A 16970-nucleotide genomic window follows, 5' to 3' on the forward strand; every position below is an offset into this window, starting at 1 on the left:
TACACGCTTCGTAACAATGAAAAGTTCCAACAGCAACATGGCAATAAAATTCAGTTTAAAGTACTAAAGAATGCTTAGATTTTTGTTCTGGTAAAATGCAATGCTCTCATCCTTTCATCTGATTAAGAAGTTATAAAGATGTGCACACTTGCCATGATACGTTGTATGACACCGACAGCCTGCCTAGATTTACCAAGAACAGACTAAAGAAGACAATCAGATGTTAATATAAAAGGTCTGGTTTTCTTCAGTAAAAACAAACCTGCTTCTAGCAACTGTTACTGCACGTATGCTTTCATTTTTTTATGCTTCAATATAAATCAGGTGTGAAAAACATTTGAAATAAATTGTAGTTAAAAATAATTTAAAGTTAAGTTAAAACTAATTCTAAATTAGTGGCCAGAGAGAGAACACCACTGCGGTGTTATCTTTTGCCTCTAAAGACAGGAAAAACTTCCCACAACAATACATTTAACGAACCAGAACACTTGGAATTAAAGTTTTCAGGGCACTCAAAACACACCAACTTTCACATGCATTGTTTTGAATCCTCTTCAATCTCTATCAGTTCAGCCTCACTCAGAAGACTCTGAGGCTCTGTTTTTCCAAACTTTTCCAGACAGCCCTGCGAGACTTTGGATAGAATTTGAACGATTTCAGGATCTTTTCTTTCCGACCGCTCTATGGCATTGCAAAACAAAAAGTGACGCTTTCTATATTAGAGGAGCGTTCTCCTTCCCCTCCCTCCCCCTCCAATGGGTAGGATTTTTAAAAGTGAAAGTTAGAAAAATAATCTTCTTCATCCTGACATATTTTCAATCCTCTTAAAACAATCTCAACAACTATATATAGTATGAAATTAGCTCTCGCCTGTTACCCTTGTTCCTACACAGAATTTTCTAATGCGTCTCACCAGTAATAAATTGTAACCGAGGCTATGACTCTAAGAGTAGACAGTGTGTTTCATGGGTATTTAAACAACAGCATTAAGTACTATAGGAATCTGTGGAATGCGGAGTGCAGATTTATGTGTCTTAACAATTTCTTTACTGGTTTGTAATACGCCAGCAAACTAACACTTTGTTTTTATATTAATTTAGCCTCAGAAGTAGAGTATACTGGAGCATGACAAGAACAACAAAAATAAACTGGCATATACTTAATAACTGTAACAGTGAATTGCCTCCAATACTAAAATATTTATCGAAACCGGGGGAAAAAAAACTAAAAAGAATTACCCTCAACAGCCTGCTACCAGCTCTTTAACAGTGGGCAATGTAATGCCTTAAGGTACCTCAAACTGTCTTTCATTTTCTAGACTTAATGGCTGATTGCAGAAATCAATGTTGCCATTAGTAACAGAGTATTTGTTATGGCATGATTTCCTCTGTTGTTAGGCTTGCAGAATGATTACAGTATTAGTGAGGTGCTTTCTTTATAAAGGGCTGAAGATATAACTTTCAATTTACTATCCATTAGTAAGTGACTTTGGAAATATAGATGAGGCCAGAAATCTTACCTGTTATTACTCGGAGATTTTATTTCAGCAGTCATAGGCTAGTAAGTTTAAAAATTGTACCAGGAAGCTCAATATTTTATAGACATCTCCAATGAAATATTATCTGCTTTGCTATTTTATACACAGCAAGTTAACATGACATACAATGCAATTAAAATGTTTCAGTCCGATTTCTATTTTTTCTTGTACCTTCAAATAGATGTGAATTAAGCAGAAGGCTTCATACATGTTAAAATGTGCACATAAGTTAAAAGATTGTCAAAAAGTTAGTAATTTGTATTGCTGAATCTCTTTTGAATCAGTCCAGTGGCCAGGTACAAGTAGATATCCCAGCTAAGTAACTGATACGGTTGTGGGAATAAGGGCAAGCAGAGAGGTTAGCCAAGATGCTATTTATTAATCCTATTTCTTTGAACTATAGCTCAAAGAAGGCATCTTTCCTCACCCTTTTAAATGGAGGACATGGAAAGAGCTGCAAGAAAGACGCCATGAATAGAAGAGGAGGGGAAAAAAAACAACAAACCACCTTCCAAACCCTGGAGGGAGAGGCCCTGGACGTGACATTGCCACTGGTGACTGTACAGAGCCCACACGCTGCTGCCGGTGGGGTGGTGGAGCTGAGCGCTGCAAGGTGAGGAAACCTGCCCTCGGAGGGGAGGGAAGGGGGAGCCCAGAATTAACCTCGGAGGCATTGCGGGAACCCCAACACAGATGTTCTGGCGTGTACCACCACATCCCTGTGGACTGCTAGGAAACAACCTAACGAATGCATAAACTACTTTGCTGCTGGGATTTCGAATATAGCTACGAAGCTTTCAGCGCAGAAAGGGAAGGAGAAGTTATCGTACCTGAAGAGGAGGGTGAGGAAGGGTGTGGGCTGTCCTCCTGGGCACTCCCCGTCTGCGAGAGACCCCCACCTACTCCGCTTTCTTCAGTAATGTTAGAGGACCCCGGTGTTGTCGACCTGCTGACAGACTGAGACTCTTGATCGCTTCCAGACCCACGTCGCTCGTCAAGACTACCTTGAATTATTTCGTCTTCGCCTTTCCTGTCTCTTTTGTGGACCCTGGAGTGAACGACCACTTGGTGGTATGTTCTAAAAACCCTTCCGCAGTCCGGGCATTCAGTTGGCTTTTCTTTTACGTTTCCATGACTTTGTAAGTTGTAATCGAGTCCCTGGTTCATACCATGTGACAAAAAATCTCTACTGCCTTCTAAAGGGTCTAGTTTGTTTGGCAAGTCTCTCTGATTGCCCATTTTAGTGCTGTGAACCAAATCAGCAGGCATTTTCTGCTTAGAGCCATCTGCTCCTACTAACACATACTCCCGCTTCTCCTTATCAAACATAACTCCAGCATTTGCCAAAGTGTCTTCATGGCTGCGCTGTATCTGCTGCTCTTTAGACAAAAAGCCATGTTCCATGGCCATTCCCCTTGCCATAAGCTGCCAGGCCTGATAGCTGTTTACTGGATCCATCTCTGCTGCTTTGGCGGCAGCTTGTAACCTTTCTATGCAGCTGGATTTCAGAGGAGGCACCAGATTGAGACAGCCCAATAAAGAATGTTTATCCCCTTCAGCAATACTGTGGCCAATGCCAGAAATGGGCGAAAGGAGCTTCCCCAAGACTTCTTTCTCTTTCATGGGCATATCTCCTTTGTTATAGATTTGATTTTGCTCACTTAAACTCGCTTTGTCGGGAGGAAGAAACCCACTTTGCAAACATGACAGATATCTCGAATACAAGTTTGCATGAGCTTCCTGGGACATGCTGCTGATGGAGACTGGTACTTCGGGATCGTTAGGAGATTTGTTCTTCACGGACAACTTATTCAGGTGAACTTTCATGTGATTTTTAAGAAACCAAGGCTCTTTGAATCGCCTCCCGCAGATCTGACAGCAGTGCTCAAAGGAATCCTTGTGCTTTCTCATGTGGCCCTTTAGGAACCAGGCTTGGCTAAACACTTGGCCGCACACCTCACAACGAAACTCGTTGGTGGACTGCTCCCCATTCCCGTTGGAGCCCTGGCCCTGCGCTGACTCGGCAGTTATGTGAGCCTTCTCCACGTGGCTGATCAGCTCCTCCTCCTGCGAGGCGGCAAAGTCACACAGGGTGCACTTGTAAGGCTTGTGCAGGATCCGTATGTGCCTGTCCAGCTCCTCTCGCTTCTTAAACTTGCCTTTGCAAAACGTGCATCTGAACCCAGCTGTCTGAGCGACAACTTCTTCCTGGACGCTGACTGGCTTTGGAGAGGGAACGGGGTTTGAAATATCAGGTGTGCTGTGATTAGCCGGCACAGACAAGTTGCAGTTTGCAAGAGGCATTGGCTGGGTGTGCTGCTGTGCTTTCACGTCAGGTCGTGGCTGCAGGAGGCTGCTCTTCATCTGTTTGTCCCGAAGAATTGCTCTCTCCTCCAGCTCATGTAGAAGTCTGTTTTCTTCTCGGACTCTTCCACGACCTTTGCCAAGGTTTCCAAGCTTGTGAGTACGCAGGTGTATCTTCAGGTTGCCTTTTTGAGCTGCTCTGTGGTCACAGTACGGACATTTAAATGGTTTCTCTCCAGTATGAGTTCGCATGTGTAGCGACAGGATGCTGTTAAATCGAAAGCGTTTCCCACAGAGGGGACATGGGTACTTTCTGTTTTTCCTGGCATCATCCTCTATATCGCTCATCTGAGACATAATTCCGAGGTTTTGTCCATTTAAGAACTGCTGCAGATCCACGCGCCCGTTCAAACTGGTGTCAACCTCTCGATTGAGCTGGTTTGCCAGCAGGGCCATCTGACTGCTGATGGGCTGGTTTGCTATGGACATGTGGCTTTTGTCTTCTAGTGGCGCTGACGCCTTCTCCTCCGGATTCTGCCTGTTCTGGAGCTCCGGGAAGGCATGGCTGAGCTGGGAAGTGATCTGGTGCAGCTTCTGGCTCATTGAATACTGCCCATTGAGTATGGTGTTGTTGAGATGGGCGTCAGCTTCTGGCACAGCTGAAGAAACACCAAGGCACAAACTAGCTTCCTCCATCTCTGAAAATCAGAAGATATTTTAGATTCAGACTGTGAAAGAGTTACAAGCATCGAATCACTGACGTACAATTTGCATTTTATGTTTTACCTACTCATAATAATGCAAAGGAATTAGTGTAAAAACAATAAAAAGTGCATTAAATGCCAACTGTGCCACACTATTTTGATCATACGTGTGCTTTCATCATTCTCCATGTTTACCAATAATCATTAATTACTATTTTTAAATATGCTACAATTCCAAAATCTAATTATTACGGAAGGGGCAACGGCTTTTACCACCTCCCTTGTCTTTCTCCTTGTGAAATTACACCTGTTTACATTTCTAAATCTACAGAAAAAGAAACGTTACGCATCTCTCCCATTTCCATTAGAAAAGCCAGAAAAAAAAAAACACAAACAAAAAAACCCCCAAAAATAGAAATCCATTTGTAACTTTCAGTTCCATTAACCATATTCAATATATTACACATTCTACAACGAGAAAGATAGCTTTATGATTTGACAAAAAAACGATGGTATGATATTTACTGGTGTACAATAAAACAAGATAATGTTTTGGGAAAAAATAAAGTAAAGGACAAGCTTTAGAACAATAAAAGGGATTTTGCTTTAGTCAACAAAAAGTGCAGTAATATCTCATTAAGCTGATTAGTATGCTGCTTAGAAACAGTACTAGGTGCTGTAACACATGATTATAATCATAAAAATCCTTCAGTGTTTGCAAGTAAGCATTAACGAGGTATATTAAATTTTAAGGAGACTGCGACTAGCAGCTTTGTAAACCTCTGAGATTAAGATTTAACCCTTCTGTTACAAAACATTGTTATTTCGTCAATTTGAAACTGAGCCCATCAAAAGGCACATAAATTATCTTCTGCCAAGTCTTTTAATTCATCATTGAGAACCTTCAGATTTCAGTTCTTAGGAAAACTTGCCAGATTACAGAAGGAGTATCTCTGTCCTTCGATGGGTAAGACATGTGATTTAAGGGACTTTGATTTGTTTTAAAGAGCTCTCTTATGGAACTAGATAAAACCAATTAAAATCTGGGGAAGGTGTTGTGGAAAGCCTCAACAAGTTTAAGAATTTTAATAACTTTCCTAATACACAGTAATGACTAGAAATTGCACCTACACTATGTATATTGCAGAAAATTAGAATTCAAAGCTGTTTGTTAAACACCAGTGCTCTGTTCTGGTCTGCATAATTGTCCACAGTAATCTTCTATCCTTGCCACTTCTCTACTCTATACAGAAATAATGTATCTATAAAATTCTATTTAAAATACAAAATTTTACATTAATAACTCTCAAACTATATAATGCTATGAGGTTATACTGGAACATAATTAAGATCTGTGTTGTTCAGTGGAGTGATGTGACACTTTATTCACTAATAAAATTACGGAATTCTATACATTATTGAATAATTAATTTGGTCAACTTTCTGTCTGGCTTTAGCCAAAAGCATTTACTCGCTATCCCTTCTACGAAGGCTGCAGGCACACTCCAGGTGGACACCATTCCTCAACACTGCTTCATAGTGGCCACTTGATAGAAAATTTGAGGCCCAAATCTGGCACATACTTAAAATGCATGTAATTGTGCTCATGGGAGTAGTCCAGTAGACTTCAAAGGGTGACTCTTGAAAGCAAAGTTCCACACATGCTTAACCATTTGCAGGATCAGGGCCTAAAAAAAAAAGCATGGGTGGTCTCCAAGAGGAGATCTATTTGGTCCTCGACAGGATGATTGAGGTTGTGATACAATACAGATCTTGTAAGAAGGAAAGGGGGAAGTGTATATTCATGTGTATTAAAAGATGAACACGAGCTACAAAATCTTGCCTAGATGTAAAGCAGATCTTTTTCAAAGCTTAACAGGGCTCACATTCAGGTTTCGTTTTGGGGACGCATTACTTACATGCTGTCAATGTTGTTATTTATAAAAATATTAATGAGATCAAGTATATAAAAGGAAAAGGCTTATACTTATAAGCTATAGGACTGCACTTAAGTTTAGCTTGCAGCGTCTGCGTTCCAAAGGTAGGGGAACATGGGCAAGCCAGGTGTTCACCCAAGGCCATGTAGCAAACAAATAAAATTCTTGGTTTCCAGGAAAGTTTTCTGTGTAGCAGACCACAATCATTCAAAATATGGGTACATAAAAACACATTTTTCTAACGTTTTTGAAAGTTTGCTTAACTTTTGAAACAAGCCAAATCTCATGTTCAAAAGGATTAACTTAACGTCTGAGGGCTGTAGTTCTCAGGTCTGCCATTGCCTGAAGTTGACTGAGATTTTGAATATCTGCCTACGCACTTACTAAAAATAAATTTAAAAAAAAAAAAACCAAAACAAAACCAAAAAAAACACCCCAAAACCAAACAAAAACCAGAATCCACTTTCTGTCTGGATTCCACATACCACAAGTGTTGTTTCTCCTCACCGTGCTTAAACAAGGCACATTGGCAAACAAGAACATAAAAATTCAGGAAATGCATTGCCTGTACAGACACAGACATATATCGAAGAGGGTTTAGAAAAGTCTTTCTGAATTGTCATTACTCTATAACAGATTGAAAAATGCAGTCTAAATTTCATTTATTCAGTTGACCTCAATGGGAACTGGTGCCTTTACATGCTCAGGAAGGTTTGGGTAGTTAATTTTAGCATTTTATGCTCTATCGAAGTTTGGAAATGCTGACAGATCCCAGTGGAGTTTATTAATTCTGATGTTTAACCCTAAGCATCAGTTCAAACGTATGGTTACTTGGATTGAGGAGGGGAGAGGGAGTTGTTGTTGAGATTTTAAGTTATTCTGTGGCTCTTTTTCAAAAATAACTTTAATAAAGTAACAATAGCAGTTATAGTTGGAATATGATAAATTTTTCTATCTTTTTTTTTTTTTTTGCTATTTTCTGTCTCCCACAAACATACAGACATATGCAATATAGAATATAGATAGGATGAGTTGAAAAAAAATCAAGAGGGAGACCAAACCCGTAATTTTTCATTTAAAAACTAATAATTTTAGATCAAGCCTGGGGAACCTGACCCACGCTCATTGATCTTTTTGCACTGGAAATTTTATACATTTTTTATGAAATATGCAGAAAAGTCAGCAATGTCTCTGCTTAGTGAGAAATAACCACTCGTAAATGCTGCATGTTCTGATCAGCTGCCCAGTTTCTAGGATGCAGTTACGGCAATCTCAAGATGCTACAGTTCTTCACTTACACCGTATTCCCACCCTCATCTGCCCCAGCTTCTCGGAGTCCTGTCTCCTGCCTCTGGCTCTGAATTGTCAGATCAGACAAATCAGACTCTCGGTATTCTTCAGCCCATTCACAGCAAAACCTACCAAAATCTCATCTTGTAGCCACTCGCAAGACAGAAATAAAACTCCTCCTCATCCATCATTTCACTATGAATTAGATAACCCAATCTAATTTACCTAATTTCTCTAAAAAAAATTAGCAATTTCATTCTCTCCCTCTTTATCCATCATCCCTGTCTAGATCTGTGACCAGTCAGGGTTACACCAGGTGGGTAAGGGGCTTTCATTCCCCGCCCAGTGAGCCTCTTGCTTTAGCCCTTGCAGGTCGAAGTCCCCAGCTTGGCGTCACGGTGGTGATGGCACAGCCTCTCCCCGTCAGCTAGGAGCCTCTCTCAGGGTCCGGCTGCTCTCCACAACACCCAAGAGGTGCAGGGCTGTGTCTGCAGCGCAGACATGCTCACAGCCGTGCAGTCGTCCTGCCTCCGCAGGGATCTCCCCTTAGACTCAACTGTCCCCCTCAGACTGGCCCGATGCACAATTGTACCGCCTCCATTCTGCCCCAACAACCAAATGCTAAAAACATTAAAAAAACCTCACATGAATGGACTCATTGAAATTTACCCTTTAACAAATATTGTAATTGCAAGTGTTTGGACAAAAATCAATATTTTTCACAACATCTTTCTTCGTTATGACCTGCCCTTCTTGCCTCCCCAAACCAAAACACCACGTATTCAAAAATCTGGAAATGCCAATTTGTAAGTGCTGATGTGCTGCTCCACGGGAGGGAAAAAGTCTAGCTTTCAATTTTTAAATATATAGCCTATTACTTTATTTTCATTATTCTAATCGCTGTGATAAGGAAACTACAGAACGTTTTGCCACCGCTCGCACTGGGAACAGAAGCGCAATGTTCTCTGCAGTTAACATATGTTTACAAAATCAACGGCAAAACAAATTTGAGATTGTTAAGAAATTCAAAATATGTTTGTTGAAATTTACGCAGCAAATTTTCGACCTTTAATTATCTCAAATGTTTGGTAAAGACAGCGTCCCCCTCGACGTGGCACCCTACAGAGGACGTTGGCACCAGGAGGGGTTCCCGGGCTGTCCTTCCTGACCTGAGCAAAGCCCCAGCCCCAGCACAGCCGCCCCAGCGGGAAAGCCCAGTCCTCGCCCCGCTAGCGACCAGCCTGGCTCGCAGCGCACGGGGCAGGAGCATCCCCCGGGAAGGAGCGAACAAACCATGAGAGGACAGCCCTTTACCGCCTCGGGTGTGCCCTTCGCTGTTTCTGCGAGGAGGGTACTCGGCTGATGAAATTCACAACTGGATACATCTATTATAAAAATACTCTCTCATCTCCCACATGAAGGTACAGCGAGACATTCGAGTGCCTTTGATGATACTAATAGTTATTTTGATTTCACTCACATTTTTGCCCTCAAGACTATTTCCTGTGATATCAATAACGAAAGTTCTGACTTTAGCCATTTCAATTGAACACACAGATTTTATTTAACTATTTGAAATGGATTACTGGAATTTAAAACCAATTATGACACCAGAAATGCCTGTCATCACAACTACATTAATGTAATAGGAGAAGGTCGGCTTCCTTTTGCTGGAAACAGAGGGGGGAAAAAAAAAAAAGATGGCAACTAGAATAAAAAATAGTTTAAATATATGCCTACACACACATGTAAACATATGCGCACACACATACACATATATGCATACACACACCTGTTCTCTTTGTAAACAGATGGACCCAATTCAGCTCTCGTTTACACCTGTTCACTCCTACTGGACACACACACTAAAGCGTTTCCCTCTTCGCTGCTGTAGAGAAAACAGTCATTTCAAAACCGCTGTTGTGCTGCTATTATAGCTTAGATTAGGTTAGTTAAAAGATTTACAGTTCAGTAAGCAAAGTAATGCTTTACAAGCTCACGTGTTTAAACGACAAGCTCGCTCTGGCCCTGATCCTCTGAGCAGTTAGAGTTACACACACTGTTACTTATGCTTTCAGAATATAGACCTAGTATTTATCTTTCCAGCTAGAAAAATTCACATATATCTACATTATCTTGCGGTCCATTGACAAATTCAAAATACTCCAATACAGACTGCTTCAGTTCTTAGCAACTCATAAACAGGTATCGCTGAGAAACTTCAGAATATATATTGAATTTTTATTAAATATTGTTCTTATTGTTGTAGCTGAAACAGTTTAACTAAGGCTGTTATAAGCATAATACACTCCTGTTAAGAAATACAGAACACCAGACTACTGAACCCTTTCAGGGTCATTAAACAGCTGTAAACATTATTACAAAAATAAACCAGAGATTTCATGCTTACATTTTAGCCCAGAGCTTGGTGTGCTGAGCAAGTACATTTTTTTCATCTCTTACAATCAACGCTGGTGACATTTGGGCATCCAAACAAATTACATCACAAATATTACTGAGGTGGGTAGGATACCGAGCGGTTTATTTGCCAGATGATTAATATATAAACAGTAGGGCAGGATAGATGACCTACTCTTCTTTGACTGATTTGTAGGCAATACTAAGAGACAGAGATGTAAATAGTTAAATTTTAACAAAAACATGTGTGCACGGAAGGGGAGGGGAGAGATCAGCTGTATTTAATGCCACCAGGACGGCATTATCCAATCTGATAAAATGAAATAAACATTAGGCCAGATTCTATTCTCATTTTACTTATGTAAAATAGAGTAACTGCATTGAGTTCATTGGAGTTTCCTCCCCCCCGCCCTTGTTTTTTTTGGTTGGTTAAGTAGGTGTCCTGCTCCTTAGGGTATAATATAATTATATTAGGGAAATATACGGTTTCTGGAGTGTAACGGAACGTCTTTTTGAAAAAAGTAAGCTGGCCTACAGGTAATGTGTCCTACCCATTTGTGTTTATTTAAATATTATTAAGGCCATCTTGGTAATTTGTTATTGCTATTCGTCACTTTACCACATTTCGGTTTCATAGTCGTTGCAAAGCGAGGAAAAACCGGGGGGAACGGGCACTCAAACACAGTAGGTACACGGTACTGGGCGCTCTGGCGCTGAGCGGCTCCCGCGGTCCCGGCCAGGCAGCCGGGGTCGGGGCCGGAGCCCCACACCAACACCCATCCTCCAGCACCCCGCCGCCGCGAGACCGCGCGGGGGGGAGCGGGGAAGGCATTCGACCAAACTATAGCCGCTTTGTAGCGCTGATATTTAAACAAGCCGCTTATTGATTCCAAAACAAAGTACTCCTTTGGTAACAACAGAGCCAACTCATTCCACAACAGTTTTTATGTCTTAAAGAAGGGTTAGCAGGGGGATTTTGAAGTTTCAAAAGTCATTAGCAGACAGAAAATTGTTTGCTGGGGCTGAACTGCTTTCGCTCTGGCCCGAGCAGACAGTTGCTTTCTAAAATACCTGTTACATCTGTAGGTTACTTTCTAGCTAGCGCAGCCTTTGGGACTGATAACTGATCAGTAGAAGATAAATCACCAGAACAGGCTTTGGTTGGTAGCACCCATGGAGTGGAGGACTGTGAACTGTTTATGATCACAATCTAGGAAGACGAGCAGAGAGGAGAGGAGAGGTCATTTATAAATCTCACTCACAGATTAGAATAGAAAGATTAGAAGAATGCAGACAAGCTGTTTGATTTATTGCTACTTTGCATGTGACTTAGCAAAATCTGTTTTCCTTCTTATTTATTCTATTTCACTTGCATATACTTAAGAAGTCAGATCCAAAGAAGAGAAGGATAAATAATTGGTACGGAAAGTTCAGTAGATTAAAAAAAAAAAAATCTGCTTTTTTTCCAGGCACTGGTTGCATCTGGGATCATTATTTTTTAGCTTATAAGCATTGATTCTCATTTTACTTTTTTTTTGTCCTAGTGTTCTCCTGATGAGAAAAGCAAAGATAAGAATGATACCAAAATTCAAACGGGAGCCTGATTTGCCGAATGCTTCATTAAATTAAAGCTTCCGTTACTTTAGAAACTGCGTTTTTAAAAGTAAATTTGTTATTTTCATGTAATTTGGAATGTATACAACTGATTAAACTCTCTCCAATTTGATCAATCTCCTGTAGCTCCTATCTGATCATTCACTTTAATTAATCTAACTGGCGTTCACGTCAGATTGAAGAAACCTTAAAATTAAGCTTTTAACGATCCACTTCAGTATCACGCGGTACAAATAAAATAATAAAATGCCTGGAAGACTTTGCAAAGCATATTTGTGATTTCATTTTTTGTCATTTTTACAGCAGGAAATGGGCTCTGAATCTTTATTCTCACCTGAGGACACTGTACCACACTGGAAGTCCATAATACTCTAACTCATTGTATAATACTAAAATATACATAATGTCGACCCTATTAATCCCGCGTTCCTCACACAGGCAAGTTCCAAATAACATTTCAGTGGGCTGAGGACAGGCGGATCAGGCCCTCTGTACCAATTACAAAGAGATCAGGCGAGAAGAGTTAAGACCACAGAACTCAAATCATACTTTGAAACAATTTAAATCCAAAACTGTAATGCCGGGTTGATGATTTTATTTTCATTTCACAAAGGCTTAGACTTAGATTTTGCGCACAACTAAATATAATGTCAAATGCACATATGTCCCAAAGATCAAAGTATGATTGATTGTGAAATATTCATATGCGATAGCCCGGCGAGATTTTGTTCACAAGGGCACCTGTCAGAAGCATAAGCTTGGATACAAATCATCAAATAAGTATGTAAAATCATTACGAAAATCCAGGCATGCAATCAGATAGTCAGTTGTCTGAAACCGTTGGCCTGTAGCCAGCACAGTGGCTCAACAGACTAATGCTTTGGTCTTTGCAGATCCTCAGGGCCCCAGTTCAGTTCCTCCTGCCACTGGTCAGGTCAACCGCGTATACCTAGTGTTGACTTCCCTGGCACTTGATTCAAGGAGTAAAGAAAAAAAAACCCCGAGTCCATAAGTTCCCTTTGACCCGAGCCACAGAAACATCTGCTGGTTGAGTCACGAACCGCTTGTTGGCCAAGTTTAACAGTAACCGATCCTGTTGCGGATCAGCTCTCTCAGCAGTAGGTGTCACTGCAATAAATAGATGGATTTCAAGGGACAAAGACACACATTCCCCATGAAAATGCATAAACAGAACATGCCTGAATAAAGGGACTTTCAAAAAGAGGTATATGGTCCAATTAGACTTTTCCTTTAACTTCATGCAAAATGCTGGAAATCTGGTTTGGGGAGAAATGAAATTGCACAAGTGGGATTGCCAACAACAACAACAACAAAGTAATTCTGCCCTTTAGTCCTATGTCACAGAGATCCTTTAATTCGCATTAATCACCTCCCTGCAATCCCAGGTCTATTAGGTAAAGACTGTTACAGATAAACCTTTTTTTTTAAAAAAAAAAAAAGCTCTCTCACAAATTAAGTAATTTTCTCTAGTGGAACAAAAGACCTAGTTATATGGAAAGACACTGCACACTCAACTGTAGTTTTAGGACTTAACAAAGACCACAAGGTTAGCCTATCTTCTGTCAAATTAGAGAGTCCATATCCAACCTTATCTGCATACAGAACAAGCAAAAAGAGAATACTTATAACAGCTTGGGGGTGGGGGAGAGATTTCTCAAGTATAGATTTAATTAATAGAGTGCATATTTTGAAAAAGCAGTAACCAATTTATACTTGAAACAGAAATATGTGGTATGCCAAATAATATCACAGAGATGTCAGCCAAGTCTACACCATATTTGGTTTCATTATCACAAAATGGTTTGTAGGATAATTAAGGATGCTCCAAACTGCATACTATTGAGTTAGACAGTAGACAAAACAATGCATCACTAAACATATGGGCTACCTGTGATGACATCAAGACAGAAACTACGTGCCTAAGTAAATGTTTTAATGTTGGAAAAAGGAAGATTAATACATTAAACCTTGCATAACCTGTAGCACATGAAAGAGAGCATATGCAACAGTGTATATTCTCGAAGTACATATATAATACAACTGCATTTATTTTACTTCTAATGACATTGAACTGGGAACAAAAAAGAGGAAAGAATATAGAGATAATGAAAAGATAAATTACTCAATTCTTCAAGGTCAGTGTATTTAAAAGAAACCATCATAAAAAAAGCCCCCACACAAATGGAAAGCGTAAAGGGCCACACTGCACATCTGGGAAGAGTAGAGCTCCTCCTTTTCCCCCAGCACACTGCCGAAACGTCCCCGGCAGTAATTCCCACCACTCACACCCCGGTATTCTGTGAAGCTCCCCAGCATGGTGGGTCATCAAAGCATACTGGGAACAACACAACGAGAGAGGAGGTGAAGACATTTTCTGCATGTTTCTTTGCTGGGCACAGAAATAGCCAACAACTTAATATAATGTAAACGCAAACAGTTAGAAACTCAGAAGTAACTTGCCCAATTTCACCCAATTTGCACCCAAACAGCTTCCAAGGCCGAACAGGGAGTGAATTTTTCAGAATTCCAGCGTGGTAGAATTGAGTATTCCTAACTGATCATTTCCACATCTCATTTAGGAGAAAGCTCGCCATGTATCTTGACTTAAATAGATGGCTCATCCTCTGTAAAGAAGCCAGGGACAGAGTCCAGAACTCTTGACTCCCATTGCTTAGTCCAGTATGCCAGATAGCTTTCTTTTATCAAACATAATTGACTGCTGAAAAGACGGGTTTTTTTAACTCATGACAGACCTGTCAGCATAAATTTTTTTGGTTAAAATATTACAGAGAGTTATTTTGGGTTTTAATAACTGAGATTCTTGGCTGTTAATCCCTTCTACCTCCAATTTCTGTCTTCTCTTCTTTCTTCCCTCAACCCAACTGATTTATTTTTCCTCTCCCTATAACGTGGACTTGGTGGCCAAAAGAAAAGACATAATTTAGAGGGTCATAGTGATTCTTAGATACAAGTGGCTTCAATGAGTTATTTTTAATACTGATTTCCAGGAAAAGGATAATGTTGAGAAAGCCTCAGTTTCAGTGGAATTAGATGGAGTAAAAGGCACAGCTGAAAGAGGCAGTGATACCAGGAGGTAGGTGGATGCGGGAAAATAGAGCAAACGTTGCTCAGAATGCTCCTTCTGTTTGTGGTCTCCAAAAGAGTAGAAACAGCAAACTCCTTGCAGAATTAAGTGGGAAAAGACAGATGAGGAAACAACACAAACTTAGACTGAGGATAGGAAAAATATACTTAATTATCGCTCAAGAAAAATGAAACACTAAAACACACAAATCTCCTTTATCCTTTGGTGTTCTGGTCCATGCACACTTTTACTGATAGGATATATTACTGCTGTTGTCATTTAACTTTATTAATTGATCACTGTCAGGCACGCAAGAGCAGAGCCAGTAACTCCAGAAGCCACCTCGTACCTCCTACGATGCTTTCACACTGAGATAAGTGCTTTGGACTTAAAAGGGTGTGGTTAGCAGTCACTGCGCACAGCTCAGACACCGACAGCTTGAGTTTGCAACTGCTATAATCCCATCTACCCCAAGGTCAGAAAATGTTCCGAAAACATGCTCTTTTTCAGACTGTCATTTTAGAGAAGCAAAAAACCCCATTTATCTGCAGTACTGCTAATCACACTGTTCTTTCACATGGCTTCTTGAGCACGAAGGCAACCCCAAACAAGAACGTCTATACTAAAAGGAACTGACTTGGGAGTATTTCCCCAGATGCTTTTTAAATTATCTCTACCTGTCGGGGAGAGATGGTTCTGCCTCACAATAACCCTGCCCTTCCCTCTGCACGATGGTGCAAAACAGTGGTAACGGTTCTGCGATGAAGCCAAGGAAAAAACAATGGTGTCACACAAGCAGCCACGAAAAAGGGTCACATCTTTGAACACAGAGAGGTACGACCTGCGAAGGGAACAGAGAATCTCCTCCCACCGCTGCGCTGCAAGAGCAGGTACAGGAAAGGGAAGGGCTACATGGTGCGTTCATCAGAGGAGGCATAGATGCAAGCACTGATTATGGCAAAACGGTACGAAGGTTTAAATACAACGGCAGCATGACCTTCGGGATCCCAACAAGCTGAGCACCGGCTGCAGTTTGGGCACCTCTGTTTTATCTGGGCACAATAGCTTCGATCATTAATAAAAAGGGCACTGAAAACTTGGCAGACACATAGCAGATAGATGAATGCGGGGGAGGAGGAATGCTATAAAAATACAATAACATATTTCAAAGCTATCTGCAGGATAAAAATCCTTTAAATAATTTTGATATTAATTGCAACATTCCGGGCCCTTGGCTGAAAAGACAACCTATCGCGGTCGATAGGTGAGTGGCAACAAAGCTGACAAGGAAAGTCTGATAAATGCAATCACAGGATGACAGACCCTGGCAAGTTCAATTACGGCTGCAAAGTCAGGTGGGAGATGGACTCCGCTAACCGGAATATATCCTTAACCGCCAGCTCTGGCCACGTACAGCCCTGCCCAAACTCCTTCGAGTGACTGACAGGATCCCCGGAGGCTTCAGTCCCGTGGCAGGCTGAGAGCAGCTCACAGTTGTTATCAGAAGGACCGGGGACCAACAGGGAGTGCTTTACTGCAAGAGTTTTCGATACAATATGCAAATAAAGGTAACTAACTCTCAGTGAAACTATTTCAAGCCTCTTGAATAGTCTGTGCAAATGAGCGGTTTGTGTTCACTTTCTCCAGCTCACGTAAAACTTCACTCAGTGTTAATTTACACTGCTGCAAACCTGTGTGAATCGAGGTAATCTCAAGCAAAATACAAAGCCAGACAAAAGGAGGGGGAAAGACTTGGTGGTTCAGTTCAGGAGGCGGCGAGCGGGCTCCCGCTGCTTGCAATAGGACATCGAAGTGCTCCCCACGGTACAGGACTGAGTACCAAAGTCCCAAAGCTGGGGGCCCTCAGGACTTCTCACACGAAACCTCTCTATCGCTTCACCTGCCCAAGCAGAAACTCATTTTTCTGTTGTACTGATTTCCAGCGCCTTGCACCTCCGCTTACAAATATAGAGATTGTTATATCTCTCTTGTTAATTAAAAGGATTTTCATCTCCTCCATTTTCTACTTCTGAATGGACCAGCTATTCTTATTTAATGTG

At 40.9% G+C, this 16970-nt stretch overlaps 1 protein-coding gene across 1 annotated transcript in view; it reads right to left on the reverse strand.

Annotated features, from left to right (window-relative positions):
• Positions 1-4537, reverse strand: part of ZNF536 (zinc finger protein 536) — a 70062-nt gene extending 65525 nt beyond the window's left edge. Inside the window, exon 1 of the mRNA XM_009894058.1 lies at positions 2368-4537. Within this exon, the coding sequence (XP_009892360.1) occupies positions 2368-4537 (2170 nt within the window). The remainder of the gene's footprint in view (positions 1-2367) is intronic.
• Positions 4538-16970: the final 12433 nt, after the last annotated feature.

The sequence above is a fragment of the Charadrius vociferus genome, unplaced genomic scaffold (genome assembly GCF_000708025.1).
Source record: "Charadrius vociferus isolate BGI_N301 unplaced genomic scaffold, ASM70802v2 scaffold341, whole genome shotgun sequence".
NCBI classification, from domain to species: domain Eukaryota; kingdom Metazoa; phylum Chordata; class Aves; order Charadriiformes; family Charadriidae; genus Charadrius; species Charadrius vociferus.